The sequence below is a fragment of the Heterodontus francisci genome, chromosome 17 (genome assembly GCF_036365525.1).
Source record: "Heterodontus francisci isolate sHetFra1 chromosome 17, sHetFra1.hap1, whole genome shotgun sequence".
NCBI classification, from domain to species: Eukaryota; Metazoa; Chordata; class Chondrichthyes; order Heterodontiformes; family Heterodontidae; genus Heterodontus; species Heterodontus francisci.
In genome coordinates this window covers 23,509,419-23,531,679 of record NC_090387.1, presented here as the reverse complement: position 1 = coordinate 23,531,679, position 22,261 = coordinate 23,509,419, and the positions used below count along the sequence as shown (strand labels likewise).

Here is a 22,261-nt window from a genome sequence, read left to right as displayed (position 1 = left end):
TTGTAGAGTGGATGCAGGAACTGTGCCCTGACAATGACAGAATCCATGAGACACTGAGTGGTGTGGAACACTAGGACTGATGGCACAGGGATCCTTGGAGGGGATTCCAGCTGCACCCAAGTTGGTGTCCTATGCCAGGCATCGGGCATGCCTGGCAAGGGCTGAGGATGGCATGGAGGAGGATGAGGGTGCCACCCCTCTTGGGCCGACTTCATCATCCTCGGCCTCCTTGGCCCCTCCGACTGAGGGACCCTCAGTGCAGCAGGGTCAAGTGATGGAGGCTGCTCCTGCAATGCTGCAGGGGCAGCAGCCTCTGGTGATGCCCCCACGAGCACCTCCATGACGAGGACAACCACTACATGCATCTCAGCCACAAGCCGAGACAAGTGAACAGGCTGCCTCCACTTCCTCGGCGGCCACAGGGAGAACACTGCTACGAGTGGCCATGGGTGGAGGCCACCGCATCGCACAAAGCACTAAGTTGGGTCACTTGGGTATCTTCCTACTGCCTCTGTGAACTGATTTCCTCTCTGTACACTTTATTAATGATGGCACATTAAGGCACATGTCTGGGACTCCTTTTATTGCTACCGTGATGGGAAAAGTGGTTTGAGGTGGTGAAAGACATAACTGGATCCTCCATAATGAGGGCAAAGCCTCTGGGCAGATGTGCTTCCTTAATTGGCAGTAAGTCATTCGAAGTTCCAGGCTGCATCTTCCATTCATGTGTTCGCGTAGGGTTCATGGACTCTCTTCCACACCATGTCCCGCAAACTGGGTCAGAGGGGCTCAGTTGAAACTTTCCTGAATCAGGAGATCCTGGACCTTTACGGCATCCTCATGAGATGTTCATGCCCTGAGCTATGCTCAGCCACCTCTCTGTTTAGCATCATCTCCCTCCGCCTCCACTTCCTCCTCCTGTTCCCCGATGAGCTGTCTCCTCCCAGGGTTCACCACCTTCAAGGACCACTCTCTGGAGGACCATGTTATGGAGAAATAAAGCCTGGCACGGGCATAAAATTAAAACCCGACCCGGGCCCGAATCCTTTAATTTTTTCTCATACCCGACCTGACCCGAAAATATCAAACATATTATTAAAACATAAAAAAATCATAGATTTAAAAAGAAAACAATACAAAACAAAACAGTACAGTCCAGCCCGACCCGACCCGATCCAGCTGAATGCTGGATAGAGATTATAGACCCGACCCGAACCTGACACACTTAGTCGGGTTTGGTTTGGTTCAGGTCGGGTAGCCAGACTTTAATGGAGAATGCAGCAGACCACCACAATGACAGAGACCCTTGCAGGAGGGTATTGGAGGGCGCCACCCAACCAGTCTAGACACCGAAATCGCATCTTAGGAACCCCAATGGTGGTCCTAGTGAGCAGGTGGCATTGTTATATCACTTTGTGCCCCCGTCAGAGGCTTCCATAGTGGGATGAGTAGCCATGACCTCAAGGGATATCCCTTGTCCCTAGGATCCATCCATACACTTTGGGGGTTGTAGTGAAGCTCTAGACAGCCTGGCCTGCGGAGTATCTTCATCATTTTCTGTTTTTATTTTATTTTGTGCATTTGGACTTACTTATGGGTCTTTTATTTAATGGGTGTGTGTGCAAGGTTAAAATCTTTAAGTTTTTGTAAAGTTAAACTTGCACAAGGCCTGGGTCAGGCTCCATTGTAATGGTTGTGGTCCAAACAGCTTGTGACACTCACAGTGCAAATTCACAAATGAATGTTTGCAACGTGGATGCATTATCTGAGGGCTACCAATATCTTCCATAGAACTGTATCCAACCATGTGTCACTGTCTTCAAGAAGAATAAAGGAGACAAGCAGGAAAAAATAAGTAAATATTAAAACTTGTATAATTGAATCATTTATATGATGTTGAATAATCTGCCAAGTCGTTATTTTGTAGGTGTGCAATGGAGGAAGGCAAAGGAATTTTTTACAACATCAAAAATTTTGTGCGATTCCAGCTCAGTACGTAAGTACAAATTTAGTTATTCATGTAAAGACCTCTAATTGTACTTCATATTACACAACTGCCATGGGAATATATATGAATATATAAATTATTTTTCTCTGCAATTTTTTTCCTTTAAACATGCAGGAGTATTTCAGCATTGAGCTTGATTGCTCTTTCTACTGTATTTAACCTGCCAAATCCACTAAATGCTATGCAGATTCTGTGGATCAACATCATTATGGATGGGCCTCCAGCTCAAAGGTACAGCTCAGTATTACTTAAATGTAATGTCAAGATTATGCTATGTTCCTATGATATTGTCTAGTTGAGGCTGGTTGTTTAATTGGAATCCTATTGGTGCTCTATTTCAATGTGAAGGGCGAATTATGTTAATATATTTCAATATTTAAACATTTTCTTCACATCCATTTTATAAAATTAGTTTAATTTTAGGCATGTCCTTGTTTATATTTGAATAGTATGGTGCATCGTTTCTGTTTATGGCAGATCTGTGTGTACATTTTATACATAATTGGATGATGTTCGTGATCTGCAGTGCTCTATGCTTTTACATTTTTCTTGGATTTGTACGTTACCTGTTTTATCTTTCATTTTAATGACGTACTGCAAATCTTGTTTACCTTCAGTCCTAGTATGCAGCTTGATATTCACCTGTTTTGTTTGGTATTGGTCTGTGACATTTCTCACCCCAATAGGTAGCATGTATCTGTCGGTGCATTTACACTACATCCTTAGCATTTTGCAAAGCAGTTTCCACTTTGCTGTGATATTAAAACTAAAATATAAATAAGTTGTTAGATCCCACCTAACTCTGGAGAGAAATTGTATAAAACTCTCTGGAGGAGATAAACTGGCACCACTTGAGCTTGACACCACATGGAGTATAACCTGTACTGTAAATACAGACTAAGCACAAGTGCCTTGATGACATTGGGCTGGATTTTCAAAGCCTGCTGAGTGCAGGAACGGAGGAGAGCGAACTTTGAATATCTCATTCATGGAGGTCAGCACTGGGACCTGGCACCTCTTGAACGCAATGCCATTTTTAAAGGGATGCCGGCATTGAGGGAATGGGTCGGGTGCACACCTCCAATTAATTGCCTGTTGCGCTCATTAACAGTCTTGTCTGTATCAGTGCACAATTTCTGAAAGCTGGGAACAGGGAAGACTCTGTGGGGGAAATACGATAAGGTTGTGAAGACGTGAACAGTGTGGAGGGCCATGAGGGACTATGGAAAGGGCTAATTGAAATAAAGCAGAGGCAGCAAATAAAGCTCAGTTGCTTCAGATGTGCCTTAGTGTGGCTATTGCTGCAGCTGAAAGAGTTGAATTTCTCATTGGTAAGTGGCAGGAAACCAGAGAGGGACGTGAGGCTGCTGGCATCAATTAGACAGTTGGGGTTGGCAAGGGAAGGTCTGGTGAACACAGAAAGCCCAGCTGAGGAGTTCAGAGGAGAACAGTAAAATAAAAGCAAAATACTGCGGATGCTGGAAATCTGAAATAAAAACAAGAAATGCTGGAACCACTCAGCAGGTCTGGCAGCATCTGTGAAAAGAGAAGCAGAGTTAACGTTTCGGGTCAGTGACCCTTCATCGGAACTGACAAATATTAGAAAAGTCACAGGTTATAAGCAAGTGAGGTGGGGGTGGGGCAAGAGATAACAATGGAGGTCTAGATTGGACCAGGTCACATAGCTGACCAAAAGGTCACAGAGCAAAGGCAAACAATATGTTAATGGTGTGTTGAAAGACAAAGCATTAGTACAGATTAGGTGTTAATGCACTGAATATTGAACAGCAGCAAGTGCAAACCTGAAAAAAAACAGTGGGTAAGCAAACTGAACAAACTAAGATGAAATGAAATAAATGCAAAAAAAGATTGTAAAAAATGTACCTTCCTATAACTCCTAGGGCTTGCTGGCTCTTAAAGCAATACTGATCCCTTGCAAGCCTTAAAGGCAGTATTCCAAAAAAAACTACAGGACCATGACAATAGAAGTTTTTACAATCTGTATTTATATTTCTTGTCAGTTTGCATTCATATTCTATTCTCTCTTTCTTTATCAATTTCTTGGTCCTCCTTGGAGACTGCGATTCAAAGGGTGCATTCTTGATACCATAGAAACAGCCACTGGGAGTGAGCCTGATGTGATACATTTGTTTCAATTCAGTTTGAACTGGCTTTTAGTGAGACAGTTTGTCCAAAACAGAACACACAGACAGACGACAGGACACAGCTGTGATGAGCACACCTGAAAATGAGCTCTCAACCTGAAGGAAGGGGATTTTATAGAGTCATAGAGCCATACAGCATAGAAACAGGCCCTTCAGCCCACCGCGTCCATGCCGACCATAAAGCCTATCTATACTAATCCCACCTGCCTGCATTAATTCCATATCCCTATATGCCTTGCTCATTCAAGTACCTGTCCAGATGCCTCTTAAATGTTGCTACTGTTCCTGCCTCCACCACCTTCTCAGGCAGCTCATTCCAGATACCCACTATTCATTGTGTGAAAAATTTACCCCTTTGATCCCCTTTAAAACTCCTTCCTCTCGCCTTAAATTTATGTCCTCTAGATTTAGTCACCCCTACCATGGGAAACAGACTCTGGCTATCTACCCGATCTATGCCTCTCGTAATTTTATATACCTCTATCATGTCCCCTCTTAGCCTCCTTCGCTCCAGGGAAAACAGACCCAGCCTATCCAATCTCTCTTTATAACTCAAGCCCTTCAAACCAGACAACATCCTTGTGAATCTTTTCTGCACCCTCTCTAGCTTAATCACATCTTTCCTGTAGTGCGGCGACCAAACTGCAGACAGTACTCCAAATGCGGCCTAACCAACGTTATGAACGACTGTAACAGGACGTCCCAACTCTTGTACTCAATGCCTCGGCCGATGAAGGCAAGCATGCCATATGCCTTCTTCACCACCCCGTCTACCTGTGTTGCCACTTTCAGGGAACTATGTACTTGCACCCCAAGGTCTCTCTGCTCAACAACACTCCCCAGGGTCCTGCCATTCACTGTATATGTCCTGCCCTGGTTTACCTTCCCAAAATGCATCACTTCATACACGTCTGCATTAAATTCCATTTGCCAATCCCTTGCCCCCTTTCCAAGTTGATCTATATCCTGTTGTAACCTTAGACAACCTTCTTCACTGTCCACTGTACCACCAATTTTGGTATCATCTGCAAACTTACTAATCATGCCCCCTACATTCACATCCAAGTCATTAATATATATGATAAACAACAGAGGGCCCAGCACCAATCCCTGTGGCACACCACTGGTCACCGGTCTCCAATCTGAAAAACAACCCTCCACTACCACCCTCTGCCTCCTATCACCGAGCCAAGTTTGTATCCAATTTGCCAACTCACCCTGGATCCCATGTATTTGAACCTTCTGGACCAGTCTACCATGCGGGACCTTGTCAAAGGCCTTGCTAAAGTCCATGTAGCCAACGTCCATCACCCTGCCCTCGTCAATCCTCTTGGTCACCTCCTCGAAAAACTCAATCAAATTTGAGAGACATGATTTCCCACGCACAAAGCTATGCTGACTATCCCTAACCTAATCAGACCTGGTCTTTCCCTATGCATATAAATCCTGTCTCTCAAAATCCCTTCCAATAACTTTCCCAACACTGATGTAAGGCTCACCAGCCTGTAGTTCCCTGTTTTATCCCTGCTGCCCTTCTTAAATAACGGCACAATATTAGCTATCCTCCAGTCTTCTGGTACCTCACCTGTGGCTAACGATAATACAAAAATCTCTGCCAGGGCCCCAGCAATCTCCTCCCTTGCTTCCCATAGCATCCTAGGATACACCTGGTCAGGCCCTGGGGATTTATCCACCTTAATGTGCTTCAATACCTCCAACACCTCCTTCTTTGTAATGTTAATATGCTCCAGGATATCGGTGTTCTATCCCTTGAACTCACGAGCTTCCATGACCTTCTCCACAGTAAATACGGACGAGAAATATTCATTTAAGACCTCGCCCATTTCCCGTGGCTCCAGATATAGATTGCCACACTGATCCTTAAGGGGACCTACTCTCTCCCGAGCTACCATTTTACTCTTAGTATACTTATAGAATCTTTTAGGATTCTCCTTTATCTTATCTGCCAGGGAAATCTCATGGCCCCTTTTCGCCCCCCTAATTTCCTTCTTAAGTGTAGTCCTACATCCTCTATACTCCTCAAGGCACTCGCTCGATCCTAGCTGCCTATACGTAATATATGCCTCCTTCTTTGTCCTGACCAGATCCTCAATATCCCTCGTCAACCAAGGTTCCCTAAACTTGCCAGCCTTGCCCTTCCATCTAACAGGAACATGCCGGTCCCGAACTCTTCCCATCTCACTTTTAAAAGCTTCCCACTTGCCAGACGTCCCTTTACCTGTAAACAGCCTCTCCCATTCAACTTTTGAGAGTTCCTGTCTGATGCCATTGAAATTAGCCTTCCTCCAATTTAGGACTTCAACCTGAGGACCAGTCCTAACCTTTTCCATAACTATCTTGAAGCTAATAGAGTTATGGTCACTGGTGCCAAAGTGCTCCCCCTCTGACACATCAACCACCTGCCCATCCTCATTTCCTAAGAGGAGGTCGAGTGTAGCCCCTTCTCTCGTAGGGACATCCACATACTGCTTCAGAAAACTATCCTGGACACACTTAACAAATTCTTCCCCATCTGATCCCTTAGCACTAAGGCAGTCCCAGTCAATACTAGGGAAGTTCAAATCACCTACTATTACAACCCTATAATTCCTACACCTATCTGTGATTTCCCTACATATATGCTCCTCCACTTCCCTCTGACTATTTGGGGGCCTATAGTATAATCCCATCAAAGTGATCACCCCTTCTTTCTAAGTTCTACCCATATGGCCTCACTGGACATTCCCCCTGGGATATCCTCTCTAAGTACTGCCGTGATGTCCTCACTAATCAATAGTGCAACTCCCCCTCCTCTCTTCCCTCCAACTCTGTCACGCCGGAAGGATCGGTACCCCAGAACATTGAGCTGCAAGTCCTGCCCATCCCTCAACCACGTTTCCATAATAGCTATAATATCACAATCCCCATGTACCAATCTATGCTCTGAGTTCATCTGCCTTACCTGTAAGGCTTCTTGCTTTAAAGTAAATGCAGTTTAGCCTACCAGACCTTCAATGCTCTCTGTCCTGCCCCTGCCCGGCCTGCCTACTGGACTTGCTTGCTTTAACCTCTACATTTGCCTCAACTATCTCATCTGAGAGACTACTACTTTGCGTCCCACCCCCCTGCAAGACTAGTTTAAACCCTCCCAAGTAGTATTAGTAAAGCTTCCCGCAAGGATATTGGTCCCCCTCCAGTTTAGATGCAACCCATCCTTCTTGTACAGGTCACCTCTGCACCAGAAGAGATCCCAATGATCCAAGTAGCTGAAGCCCTCCCACCTGCACCAGCTCTTCAGCCACGCATTCATTTGCCTCATCCTCCTATTCCTAACCTCACTAGCACGATTTTAGTCTGTTTAATTATTATCTCTCAAAATTCTAAAACATCAAGCTAAAAGAGAGATCTCTGGTAATTTAAGTTGAAGAAAGGGAAGTTAGACTGTAACAATCTTTTATCCCTCAAAAACTCGAAAGTCAGATTGATTCTGTTGAAAGTGTTTGCAAGTCATTAATTGTGAAATTCGCTGGAGAAGGAAAGCAACATCCTGTAACTGAGGACTTCAAGCAACATTGGACTGTAACTTTGCAAGGACTCTAATTTTTCTATTTTTAAGTGTTCATAGTGTTTAAGAATTTAGTTCTTCTAATTAAAGAGTTAATTTATTGATTTAAAGACACCTGGTTTGGTTAGCCTCATTCAGGGGTTAATAGATGGTCCAATTCGGTTGGGTGTTTCTTTAATTTGGAAAGTTTTAAATGATATGTTAGCCGATCTGTGGAGCGATGGGATTGAATTATCAAATGCGTTTCTCCCACCACAATCAGAATCGTATATTTTGATTGGGGGCTTTGTCAGGGGCGATCGGTCGATACACTATAGGAATGTGAAAAGGAAAAATTGGCAAAGACAAATGCGGGTCCATTACAGGCAGGGACAGGAGAATTTATAATGGCAAACAGAGAAATGGCAGAGAAGCTAAACAATTACTTTGTGTCTGTCTTCACCGACGAAGATACAAGAAGTCTCCCTGAAATTCTTGAGATCCAAGGGTCTAGTGAGAATGAGGAACTGAAAGAAATTAATTGGACTAAAAGTTGACAAATCCCTGGGATCCAATGATCTTCACCTTCGGGTGTTGAAAGAGATGGCTACAGAGATAGTGGCTGCATTGGTGATAATCTTTCAAAATTCTATAAATTCTGCAATGGTAACTGCCGATTGGAAGGTTGCAAATGTAACCCCACTGTTTAAGAAAGGAGGGAGAGAGAAAACGGGGAACTACAGACCTGTTAGCCTGACGTCGGTAGTAGGGAAAATACTAGCATCTATTATAAAGGATTACTGGACACTTAGAAAATAATGGTCTGATTGGGTAGAGTCAACATGGATTTATGAAGGGGAAATCATGTTTGAAAAACTTGAGTTTGAGGATGATACGAGCAGAGTAGATAAGGGGGAACTAGTGGATGTTGTGTATGTGGATTTTTTTGAAGGCTTTTGATAAAGTTCCGCATAGGATGTTAGTAAGCAAAATTAAAGTGCATGGGATTCGGGGTAATAAAGTAGCATGGATTGAGAATTGTAACAGACAGAAAACAGAGTTTCTTCATGACTTTGATAAGAGCTGTTTCAGTACTGTGTCAGATGCGGAAACCTGATTGGAGGGATCCAAAAATGGAGTTCCGGGAAAGATGGGAACAGATTTGGAAGGCAACATGTTCAAGGACTTGAGAGGAAAGGGAGGTTGGAGATAGGATGGTAGATTGCAAGGGCAGTGGGTGAAGGATTGGCTTTTGAGGAGAGGAGTGATTAAAGGAGAGAGGGACAACACCTGAAGAAAGAGAACCATTTACAATATTGGCTAACATAGGGACCAGGAGGAGAAGTTGGTTGATCAGCAGTTAAGTGGGAATAGGATTAAGGGAGCAGGAGGTGGGTCTCATGGACAAATGAGTTCAGAGAGGGCATGAGGGGAGATAGAGAGAAACTAGAGAAAGATGTGAATTTAGGGCTAGGGTGGGGGGTGGGGGGGGGGGGGGGCGGGGAGCATTGGAGGAAGTTTGGCCTGGTGGGCTAATGGATGGGAGGGATGCGGCAAAGGCAGCTGATCAGATGGTGTCGATCTGAGTGACAAAAAAGTCCATGAGCTCCTTGCAATTATTGTTGAAGGTGAGGCTGGCATGGATCTGGAAAGAGGTTTAAGAAGATGGTTTGCAGTAGAGAAGAGAAGCCAGGGGTTATCTATGCTTTCCAGGATGATGCTGGAATAGTGAGCAGTTTTAACAGACAAGAGCAGGACGGATTAGTATTTAAGTGGTGCAGCCAGATCTGGAGGTGGATGGATAAATTAGTTGTCTGCCATATCTTTTCAAGTCTGCGTCCCTTGGATTTAAGGGAGCAAAGATGAGGGCCACACCAGAGTGAACAACCAGGGTGAGAGAAAGTAATGATTTTATTGGGGACAAGAGCATCAAAGGTGGAGTGTGGGTGTGGTTGAGCAATTCAGTAGCTGAATTGTGGCCAAAGGCAAGAGAGTTGTGATTTTAAAGTGCAGTTGTAAGTAAACAGAGGGATAATTTTTTCCAAGGATGAATACAGAAAGAGGTATAGTTGGGGTGTGGAAGGACGACGTGGGTGGAGAGTGATACAAGGAAGTGACCAGAGAGGGCCTTATCTGTAATTGATACGAAGATCACGTGAGATGGCAAGGTCAAGGGGGTGGCCATGAATATGGGTTTGGAAGTTTACCTGGAGGGAAAGGTTTAGGGAGGATAAAAGGGCAGTAAACTCAGAGGAGAGAAAGCATTGCGAGTTGAGATGGAGGTTGAAATCACCGAGAATGAGAAGTCGCTCGGTGCAGAGACTGAGGGGGGAAAGCAGTGAAGATATCAGTGACAAAATTTCCACTCCATGGAACATTCATTGATCAAAATCACAAAAAAAAGACAATTTATACACTTCAAGTTAAAATGCTTTTTTTCAGTAGCAATAAATGTATTGCTGTGGAAATGTATGCATGTAATGGGAAGCATGTGGAAGGGGTTACAAATTCAGCTTAGAATTAGATTGAAAGAGTTAGCATTGCTTTAGATTCAGTGTTGCTGCTAAATTGTCTCACTGTTAAAGTACAACATGTACAACAGACTGAGAAATTAAGTCATCATGTGTGACTCGTCAACATTTGTAACCTGAAGTTGAGTCCCTTTGTGCATCTGAGCACTGAAGAGCTTAAAGATGGATGGCTATGTGCACTGCTGCCTAATTATGGCTTAGGGAAGGGGCATTTGCATACTATAATTAATTGAAAGCCATTTTTTAGAAGCAGTAGTGTAGAACTTTGAATCTATGCTCTATACCCTACCAAGCTCCTGGTAAAAGCTACAGTTTCTGCAAATGTCTGAGAAATGTCAGCTTGGAGCTTAAAAATATTCAAATGAATATCACACTTCATTGTAATTTCTAAATTGAGGTTTTACAATGAATGGCAGAATTCAATGTGTTGTACTGATTTTCCTTGTTACAGCAGACCCTTACCACATTAGACAAATGACTCTTGTATAAAGTATAGTTGCTGGACCCAAATAAAGGAGGTGTAATTGATTTGAATAGCATTTTTCTATTGCATATTTTAATTATAGTCTATATTTTATTCATATTTTCCTAGCTTAGGTGAGGACAACAGAAGATATACCATAATGGTTTTAAAATTTAATCAACTGGCTGAATTTTGACTGAGTTTTTAAACTGTGAACGTGGTAGCTTTAATGAGGCTACAACTTTTCTGAAACTTGGAATTCTTATGAAATGTTGGCTTTCTTCCCCCCCCCCCCCCTGCCCCACTGCTCTCCCGATACACAATAAAAGGGAGGATATTGAGAGAGGTCGAAGAAACGAGAGACCTTGGAGTGCATGTCCACAGGTCCCTGAAGGTGGCAGGAAAGGTAGATAGAGTGGTGAAGAAGGCATATGCAATGCTTTCCTTTATTAGCTGAGGTATAGAATACAAAAGCAGGGATGTAATGCTGAAACTGTATAAAACACAGCTGAATATTGCATACAGTACTGGTCACCTCATTGCAGGAAAGGCATAACTGCTCTGGAGAGAGTACATAAGAATGTCGCCAGGGCTTGAAAGTTGCAATGAGGAAAGATTGGATCGGCTAGGATTGTTTTCCTTAGAACAGAGGAGGCTGAGGGGTGACTTAATTGAGGTGTACAAAATTATGATGGGCCGAGATAGAGTAGACAGGAAGGATCGGTTTCCCCTAGTGGAGAGGTCAATTACCAGGGGGCATAGATTTAAGGCGATGGGTAGAAGGATTAGAGGGGACATGAGGAAAACCTCTCTCACCCAGAGGGTGTTGGGTGTCTGGAAATCACTGCCCGGATCAGTGGTGGAGACAGAAACCCTCAACTCTTTTAAAAAGGTACCTGGGCATGCACCTGAAGTGCATGGAAGGTGGGATTAGACTGGACGGCTAGTTTTTTTTCGGCCAGCGCAGAAACTGAGCTGATCGGCCTCCTCTGCCATAACGTTTCTATGATTCTAAGAAACCTGAATTTACATCTTATAAAATCCCTTGGCACCAGACCTAGAATTGGCAGCTATACATTCCACTATGACTCAAAGATTCACCAGTTGAGATTTGCTTCAGAATTTGACGTAATGCATTTCATTACATCCATCTGAATCCAAGCGCACAAGCTCTCTCTAATAATCTGTCGGTACATAATGAAATTGGTACACTACATTTATCCCGCATCAGTGTTAAATAGGATATTTCCTTGATTACCCTAGCAAATATGACTAAAGTGTATTAATTTAATTTTGATTTAAAATATAATTTAATCTTGTTTTTCTTTGTAGCTTTTTGTGACAACAACAACTTGTATGACAGACACTGAGCCACACAAGGAGAGATTTGGAGGAATAACCAAAAGTTTGGTCAATGAAGTGGGTTTTAAGAGGCAGAGAGGATTAGGGAAGGAATTCCTGAGAGTGCAATGAATGGCTGAGGAGGAAAAGGAAGGAAGGAGGAATAAAAGGCTAGAATCAAAAGGAGTACAGTGTTCTGCAGAAAGTTGTAGGAAATTACAGAGATAGAAAAAATTGAGGCCACAGAGAGCTTTAAGCAAAATTTTAAATTTAAGGCATGGGAGATTAAGAGCCAATGTGATGGCAGTGTAAGACATGATCTAGGCAGCAGAGTTTTGGATGAGCTGACATTTATCGAAGATGGTGGATGGGAGACAGGCCAGGTGACCATTGGAATAATTCAGTCTGGAGGTGAGAAAGGCATGAATTAGTGACAAATAGGCTGAGGTACAGGTGGAGGCAGGTTATGTTATATGAGAATAGGCAGTCTTTGTGATGGAGAGGATACTGGGATGGATTGGTAGCTCATGTCGGGATGAAAAATTATTTATCTTCTTACGTCACCTGCTAAAAATGGAAAGCTGGTGTTCATATCTCAAATATGAAAAATGAATTATCTACTTGAAAAAATTGTATTTTGAAAAACAAAGTGGGTTGCAACAATGAACTAGGTTTTCCTGCTAGTGACAACTGAGTGCTGATACCAATGATGGTGCAAATTTCCACCTGATGCCAAAAACCTTTCTGATTTTTGTCTCTGTCTCATAGCTGATTGAAGACGGTGTTAGGTAGACTTAGGTCTTAGTTGTGCTACAGTATGCCATGTTTTACACTGTACATACAGTCTGCTGGGCCGACAATAAAGAAATATTAAAATTAAGCAATTGCGACTTTACAAAAATATAGCCTAATGTACGTTCATTAAATTGACCCCTAAGGATTTTGTGCTGAACGCAAAAACTGACAGTTACAAAAAAAAAGCATTATTTAAATTTTCAAAAGTAATTTGAGTTTGAGTTGAGAACATTTGAGGCAAATTTTCATCTCTTCTGCCTGAGTGGTAGTCTATTGAATTAATTTAATAGATTGGAAATCGGGTGTGTTCTATAACATGCAAGCAATCATCTCCACCAGATTACTGCCCAGGCAATGAAAATGGAATTTATCCCATGCTGTTTGCATTACTCAGTATGGAAGTTTTACTATACATTATTTTTTTTTTTTAAATTATGTATTTGGTTCATTCCAGTGTGAAAGTCTCTGAAAAGTCAAATTTTGAGATCTGTCATCAATAGTAATCATTTCAAGGTGGATGTTGTGCAAGCTTAAGATTTTTTGACATCTGCTAGGATCAGAATTAACGTCTCTGATCAGGAGTTCTGCTGTAAAAATTAAGTCTTCCATTAGAAACAACAGGAAACAGTTTGGAGATCAGGAAACTGTTCTTTGTATGTAAACTTTCTAGCTTTTGTGTTAACGTTCTTGTATCTGAAGAGTTTTAGCAGATTTTTGTCCCAATTCTCTATGGCTGTAATCACTGCTCGAGATGTATTCAGAATGCAATACAATTCTACAGATTAATTAGAAATTCTGATAGAGTTAAAGGGCATTCAGATGAGTACATAGTAAAGCTGTTCGACATGTGATGGGAAGATTTTAAATTTTTTTCTGCTCTTTCTGCAGCTTGGGTGTTGAGCCAGTTGATAAGGATATCATTAAACGGCCTCCAAGAAATGTCAAAGACTCTATCCTGAATAAAGACCTAATTGTTAAAATACTATTCTCAGCTCTTATCATGATCAGTGGTACCCTCTTTGTTTACTGGAAGGAGGTGTGTATAATTTATAAACTGTAATAACTGAGTATCAAGCAGTGATTAAGAGATCAATTCAATAATCTGTGTACATAGTACGTGTAGCAATGTAATGAATATGTACTGCTGGCAGTAAGTTATTCAATTTTAAGGAACGTAGGCAGACTTGAAAATTGAGAAACTAGTGAAAGTAGTAATGTTCTTCCAGAAAGCAATTTGTTCCCATGTTCCAATGAATAGTAGAATGCTACTATAATATGCTCCCACTGACTTTCCAGGGCCCACGAGGAGCACTCTCATACATCTGGGTCCCTCCAAAATACCTCAAAACAATTTCACAGATGGTTTTTGAAGCAGTTTTGAGCAGTCCCTTCTAAGTCCTTACAAGCTTTCTTTTTTAATTTTTTCTTTTGAACCCATTTTTGATAAATGCAATCCTCAAACCACTGCTAAACAGTCACAAATAGTCCACATATATATTATGTTTGCATTTTTTGCACACATCTACCTTTTCACTAAAATTAATAATTAGAGGAAGATATAGGCCATTATGTCTATTTCTCCTGTTTCAAATGCATGCAAATTTCTTCCAATATCTTAATCATATACATTACGTGTACTCTGAAAGATTAAGATAGTTGGTTTAACTTGGCAGTTAGCAATACTTTTATTTCTTATAATTCTGTAACTTTAAATCCATCTCTCTTTATTTAAAATAGCTTCCGGAAGGGAAAATTTCTTCAAGGACCACAACCATGACATTTACCTGCTTTGTCTTCTTTGATATGTTCAACGCTTTAAGTTGTCGCTCTCAGGTACAAAATACTACTTAAACTTTTTTTTTTTAAGCATTTCATTGTGTAAAGGGACTATGTTAGTTTTAGAAATTGAAGCAAACTGCAAATTACAGGCGCAGAATGAGATTTCTATTTTCTGTTCCTCACTTTTTTTATTTAAAGAGTTCCTTCCCCTTGAGTTTCTACCTTGTAGGTAGTAGTATAGTAGTACTGAGATTTGTACATACTATGATAAAAACATTAACATCTAAAAACCCATGTTTCTGCTTCGGAGCTGTACTTTTCTGGTCCATTCTTCAATTCATAAAAATAATTTGCTCCTATTTGAGAAAACTTTAGAATCTGCTAAAATGTACTGGGAAATTTGTATTTTAAAGTAGTCAATTGTAGCACAACATTTTTGAAGCTGTTCATTGGTGGTTTTTCTTGTACTTCCATGACAGTAGGTGCGCATTTCAAAAGTGATCAGTAATTCTAAATAAGTGCAAGTTTTATCTTCCTGAATGGGATGCCCTATTGGAGCACATATCCATGCTTTTATGGTCTTTTGTATAAATTAGGGACATTTTTACATATATTATGCATATAGCTGCTGCATAACCTTAACAGGTAAACCATATTTCTTTAGTCTGCTAAACACAAGTACAAGATGATCTCATATGGCTCCGTTTTGTAAATCCAGCACAGAAAGGTAGAAATTATGATTCGTGTCATTCTTGTACAACTGCTTAATGTGCTCATACCAAATCTATATTTTCATCCTTTTGTTAAAATGGCAGAGGGGGGAATTTGGTATGAGTCTGATTGTTCTTGGACAAAAACCTGTGCTGATGTGAAGTTCTTCTACTCTGTCGTGTGCTACTGAATTATACAGACCAGGAAAATCACAGGTTCAATCACTGGCACTGACTGCTTTGGGTTTCAAAAGAGCGGCAAGAAATTGTTATTTAGGTGGGGGGGTGGGGGGGGGAGTAAGAGAAAAATCAAGATTTCAAAATTCACTGAATCATACAGCATAGAAGGCGGCTATTTCGCCCATGGTGCCCGTGCTGGCTCTTTGGTAGAGCTATGCAATCAGTTCCACTCCCCTGATCTTTCCTCCTAGCCCTGTAATATTTTTCTCTTCCATCCAACTCCCTTTGAAAGTTATTATTGAATCTACATCCACCATCCTTTCAGACAGTGTGTTCCAGATCACAACAACTCACTGCATTAAAAAACAAGTTTCCTCATGGTGCCTCTGGTTCTTTTGCCAATCACCTTAAATCTGTGTCCTCTGGTTACTGACCCTTCTGAAACTGGAAACAGTCTCACCTGATTTACTCCATCACAACTGTTCAGGACTTTGAACACCTCTATCAGGTCTCCTCTTAACCTTCTCTACACTAAGGAAAACAATCCTAGCTTCTCAAGTCTCTCCTGACTGAAGTCCCTCAACCCTGGAAACCTTCTAGTAAATCTCCTCTTCACCCGTGCTACACCTTTGACCTCTTTCCAAAAATGTGGTGCCCAGAATTGAACACATTATACCAGCTGAGGCCTCAAGGGTGTTATATAAAGGTTTAGCGTAACTCACACTTGTTCCTTTTTTTCTTTTCTAGACCAAATCAATATTCCAAATAGGCCTTTTTCGTAATCATGTGTTCCTTTATACCGTACTTGGCTCACTTCTGGGACAAATGGCTGTCATCTATTTCCCACCTTTGCAGAAAGTTTTCCAAACAGAGAGCCTCGGAACACTTGGTATGTGAGTGAAGATTTCTTAGTGGTGCATTAAGTTTTTTGATTTACTTTCCAATGAAGATTTTTCTGTAAAAAAATTTGTTGACAACTTTTTATAGCGGATCAGTATTCATAAGTTAACTCTTTCAGTAGTAGTGTTTGAGTTCAGATGGTACAGTGTAGTTCCCATCATTTGTAAATCCTGTCCTGTCATATTTGGCTTACTGGTATTGTATCTTATACCAAATATATAAGCAATAATAACAAATATTTTGAACATGGAAGTACTGATAGCACTTTCTGAATTTTACAATCCAGCTAGCCTTGAAATCTAAACATATCTGTATTTTCTATTCCTTTACAGACTTGCTGTTCTTGGTTGGCCTGGCCTCTTCAGTTTTTTTTGCAACAGAGATATTGAAGTTAATTGAAAGGATATGGTCTTCAGCCACTGAAAGGAAAAATGGTCCCAATTTAGAAATATGACTATGAATTGGAATGTAACTATACTGGCTGAGCCACATTACAGAATTGCACAACTACACTTTATCAGAACTATCATTGGCTTTGTGAAATTTCATAATGAATGCATGAAGTTATATTTTGTAAATTCAGTTAAAGGTAATGCATTTGTTCAGAATGTGTTGATGCTCTTGAACAGAAGGATTCCCTAATTTAGTTTTGCAAATTTTCAAGACAAAATGATAATATAAAAAGTCTTGGGGCTGAATTTTTGGAGCCCCCAAAGTCAGGAACAGCAGGGGGGGGGGCGGGGTATGCCCAACAATACTGGTGCCGGACGGCGTGTCAATTTCAAGACTTGGTTCCTGCTGTCAGCAATAATCACCAGGGAGGGAGGAGGGCGGGAGAGGGATCCTGCTCTCCTCCCAATTGAGACCAATAAACACTGCAAAAAGCTTGTTAAGAGTTTGTCAACGGGTGAAGTTTAAATTTTTAAGGGCACCCTGGTTACTCGCAACTTCAGAAACTGAGCAGCTGAAGGGAAATGGGTAAAGAGTGGGAAGCCAGTTAGGGCTGTCTGAGGGCATCACCCCGGCCTTATTAGAGGGTCAGCAGGGCAAAGAGGGACTGGAAACTTGGTAAAGGGGTACCTCTGGCACTGCACAGGCGACAGTGAGAGTGGGCACTTAGTGCCCAGGCTTTGAGTATGGCATTGCGGGGGCAGAAGAGCAGAGGAGAAAGGCTGCCAAGAACAATGATAACAATGGGGAGACAACTGTCAGACTTTGGGCCCAGTGGTGATGAGGGACAACACGCTCCACAGGAAGGGCTGAACAGTGGGCATCTGGAGGACACGGGAGAGGAAAGAAGCCTGGAAGGCATAACAGGGTAAACCCTCAACACAGGATCTACCACCTGATGGAGCTACCTGGAGATGACCGAGAACCAGTGCCGCAAGAGACTGTGACAGACATTTGTGCATTCATCACCGAAGATCTTGACGCCTCACAGCACTGGTCAACATGCCCTGCCAGTGGCCGTCAGAGTCACTGTGGCCTTGAACTTCTCCACTCCTTCCAAGGATCAGCAGCACACCTTAGTGGCATCTCAAAACAGCTGCACGCCACTGCATCTCACTGGTTACTGATGTCCATTTTGCCAAAGCTGAACAGCACCTTCATTTAATGACAACATGGCCATGCAGGGACAGAGGGCATTGGGTTTCACCTCCATCGCTGGATTCCTGCAGGCATAGAACATCATTGATTGCACCCTTGCAGCCATCAAAGCACCCAGCGACTGACACCTCCGATCCATCAACAGGAAAGACTTCCACTCTCTCAATGTCCAACTGGTCTGCGACCACAACAAAAGCTTCCTCCATGTATGTGTTCACTTTCCTGGCAGTTGTCATGGCTCCTTCATCCCCCACCAGTCCAGGCCAGATCTTCACTCCAACCTCCAGAGTGCATGGATGGATCCAAGGGAACAAGGGATATCCCTTGAAGCCATGGCTACTCACCCCTCTACTGGAGACCCAGATAGGGGCACAGAGGCAAAACAACCAATACCACATGCTCAATAGAATAACCATTGAGTAGGCCGTCAGGCTTCATAAGATGCAATTCCGATGCTTGGACCGGTTGGGTGGTGCCCTCCAATACCCATCTGTAAGGGTCTCTGTCATTGTGGTGGTCTGCTGCGCTTTCCATAACATGGCCCTCCACAGAGGTGTGGACCTTGAGGACAGTGAGGCCCTGGAAGGAGACAGCTCATCTGGAAGGGGCAGGAACAGAAGATGAGAGAGGAGGAGGAAAAGAAGGTGAAGGAGATGACACTGAACAGAGAGATGGCCCTGCTGCATGATGAGCTGGGCTTCTCCTGTCACCTTCACAGCCTCCAGCGTTCAAACCAGGTCAGCATCAATGAAGCGAGGGGCAGCCCCACCTCAGGTGCATCTCTCCTGTGACATCTTGCTTCGCTCTGGTGAAGTGGAAGACTTTGGCACAAACTGCAGATCTCTCCCTCAGGACAACCAGCAGCCTCAGTGATAGCTGCTGTAGGGTGTCTAATTCAGTCCTATATTCCATCTGAGCCACCTCCATTCCTGCCCCCACTGGCTCTAAGTGGGCAGGAAACCTGTCTCCCTACCAATTAAGGGCTTCCCCATGCAAAAGTCTTAATTTTAATCAGTTCTGTCTAGAACAGGGAACTGAATTAGATGATCAGCCGTGATCTCTTTCGAATGGCAGAGTAGGCCCAAAGGGGCGAATTGCCTACTCCTGCTCCCATTTTCTACGTTTCTATGTTTCCCACCGGAAGCAGGTTTCTGACCCAAAAACAAACCTGGTTCCCGTTTCCTACCTCCTTGGCGAAAATTCAGCCCTTGACGTGGGCTGGGATGTGTAAAAGAGCCTTGCGGCTCTGGAATTGGCCATTGATCACCCTCTGTCCAGAATTGACACATTTGGAGTGTGGTACATTCAAAATATAAATATTTTAAGCTTTGTTCTTTCAGTACTGTTTGTTCTTGTTTCAAACATTGAGTACAGTACATGCCTGCAGCTGCATATATAGCTAGGGACAGTGGTTGATATTTTTAGTTTGATTCCCTAAAGAAAAAATAGCATTACAGCCTGTTGGAATGGATTGGGATCTTCATTCTGATTCCCATAACCAGTGATGCCTTAAATTGCCTTCATTGTATCAGATCTGAATGGTTGTGCATTGCCAACAACAGGCCTTCATCAAGCATTTTTTAATAACTGCTTCAGCACAAATTATAATGATACAGTTTATAGACTCACACACTAATAATTATGTAAAGGGTTTTTGACAGCAGTAAGATTGGCCATCTTTGTTCTTTGATGTAAGTGGTACAATAGGTTTCCTGTTCTGGAAGCTTTTCAAAAAAAGTAGATGGGCTGAATTTTACCAACCCTCTGGGGACAGGCTGTGCTGGAAGCAGTTCAGAGAAGGTTTACTAAGCTCATGACTGGAATGGGCAGTTGTCTTATGAGGAAAGGCTGGACAGGCAAGACTTATATCCGCTGGAGTTTACAAGAATTAGAAGCGATTTGATTGAAACATACAAGATCCTAAGGGATTATGAGAGGGTGGATGTAGAGTCTGAGGGTTGTGAGTCTTTGGAACTCTCCCTCAAAAAAGGTGGTGGAAGCAGAATCTTTGAATGTTTTTAAGGCAGAGGTAGATAGATTCTTGGCGGGAATGTGGAGTTGAGGTTACAACCAGATCAGCCATGATCTTGTGGAATTCGTATGTTCGTATTGTTACGACCAACCGCTCCTTTCAAGCCCTCTGATTGTGGTGGGACCAACGCACTGATAATTCAATTCTGTCATTCCACAGATCGGCTAACATATCATTTAAAATCTTCCACATTAAAGAAAGACCCAGCCAAATTGTACCATCTATTAACCCCCTAATGAGGCTAACCAAACCAGGTGTCTTTAAATCAACAAATTAACTCTTCAATTAGAAGAACAACATTCTTAAACACTATGAAGATATAAACAACATTTAAAATAGAAAAAAATTAGAGTCCTTACAAATTTGCAGTCCAGTGTTGCTTGAAGTCCTCACAGGATGTTGCTCGAAATCCTACAGAATGTTGCTTTCCTTCTCCAGCGAATTACAACAATTAACGACTTGCAAACACTTTCAACAGAATCAATTTGACTTGAGTTTTTGAGAGATAAAAGATGGTCACAGTCTAACTTCCCTTTCTTCAATTTAAATTACCAGAGATCTCTGTTTTGGCTTGATGTTTTAGAATTTTGGGAGATAATAATTAAACAGACTAAAATCCTCTTCTTTCAGTTTAAATGGTTGAGAGCTCTTTTTCAGGTGTGCTCATCACAGCTGTGCCTTGTCCTCTGTCCGTGTGTTCTGTTCAGACAAACTGTCTCACCAGAAGCCAGTTCAAACTGAATTGAAACAAATTTATCGCATCAGGCTCACTCCCAGTGGCTGTTTCCCTGGTTTTCAGAATGCACCCTTTGAATCGGAATCTCCAAATGGCTGTTTCTAAGGCAACGAAAATGCACCTTCCTATAACTCCTATGGCTTGCCGGCTGTTAAAGCAATACTGATCCCTTGCAAGCCTTAAAAGGCAACCCGCATATTCCCAAAAAAACTACAGGACCGTGACAGCATAGGCTGTGAGGTGTGGTGGGGGTCCTGTAAAATGGCGAGGGAAGGCATAGGGATGGAGTGCCCATCGTCTTCTTGCTGCCATCTTGCCATCGACGGGGAAGGTGACAGATGGCCATCCTGCCCAGAGGAATATTGAGCCACTTAAGTAGCCAACTAAGGGCCTCTTCCCACTGCCGCTAGCAATTTATCAGCGGTCAATGGGCCCTCTGCCATACGAGGACACTACCAGGTAAACCCTGGCATCCTCCAGTGGGCTTGGGATTTGGGGGGGGGGGGGGGGGGGGGGGTGGTGGTGCCGGGGGGACGTCCTATTTGAGCACTCTTTGGCCCATGGAGAGAACTCCAACAGAAATGGCTTCCCTCATGATCATCTACGATGCATTGCAGCAATGCACCAAGGCTCCTTAGACAGTACCTTCCAAACCCGCGACCTCTACCAACTAGAAGGATAAGGGCAGCAAATGCATGGGAACACCACCACCTGCAGGTTCCCCTCCAAGTCACATCCCATCCTGACTTGGAACTATAATCGCCGTTCCTTCACTGTCGCTGGGTCAAAATCCAGGAACTCCCTTCCTAGCAGCACTGTGGGTGTACCTACCTCACATGGACTGCAGCGGTTCAAGAAGGCAGCTCGCCACCATCTTCTCAAGGGCAACGGTGATGGGCAATAAATGCTGGCCTAGCCAGCGACGCCCACATCCCATGAATGAGTAAAGAAAAAGGACTAGCCGCCTGCCCTCACCATCCACTGACCCCCACCTCCACCGCCCACCCTCCCTGACCTTGCTGGAACCTGCCTGACTGGCCCCAGCTCCCCCAGACCCCGCTTACCTGGGTGGCCACCGCTCCTGGTGGCGCTGCTGAGACTGGCCGGCAGCTCCTGAGGGCAGACAGTCGTTCTTAATAGGGACGGCAACCAATTAGTTGCCTGTAAAATGCGGCTCTAGGTCCTGCAGATGGCCAAGACAGGGTTGACCCCCACTTTTGGGCCCGTTGTCAGGAACCCTGCCATGAAAACAAAATTCTGGTCAACGTGTATACACAGGTCCAATGTTGGGAGACAGCAGTGACAGGTTAATAGCGTGTTGTATGAGCATTTCTTTAAAACTCAAGGTAGAAAATTGAACCTTAAGCCTAAATTCGCAACTAGTGTAATAATCCATAGCTACAGCAAAGTCATCTGCCAGATGCTGCCCCTCGCTGCTGCGTGACCACTACAGCACACATTCCCGGTGA

At 43.0% G+C, this 22,261-nt stretch overlaps 1 protein-coding gene across 1 annotated transcript in view; it reads left to right on the top strand.

Moving 5' to 3' along the window:
- LOC137378766 (calcium-transporting ATPase type 2C member 2-like) overlaps positions 1-21,210 on the top strand; it is a 113,594-nt gene extending 92,384 nt beyond the window's left edge. Inside the window, exons 22-27 of the mRNA XM_068049151.1 lie at positions 1,928-1,996; positions 2,123-2,239; positions 13,736-13,883; positions 14,585-14,680; positions 16,264-16,405; positions 16,749-21,210. Coding sequence (XP_067905252.1) covers positions 1,928-1,996; positions 2,123-2,239; positions 13,736-13,883; positions 14,585-14,680; positions 16,264-16,405; positions 16,749-16,870 — 694 coding nt within the window. The 3' untranslated portion in view covers positions 16,871-21,210. The remainder of the gene's footprint in view (positions 1-1,927; positions 1,997-2,122; positions 2,240-13,735; positions 13,884-14,584; positions 14,681-16,263; positions 16,406-16,748) is intronic.
- The last annotated feature ends 1,051 nt before the right edge of the window (positions 21,211-22,261 follow it).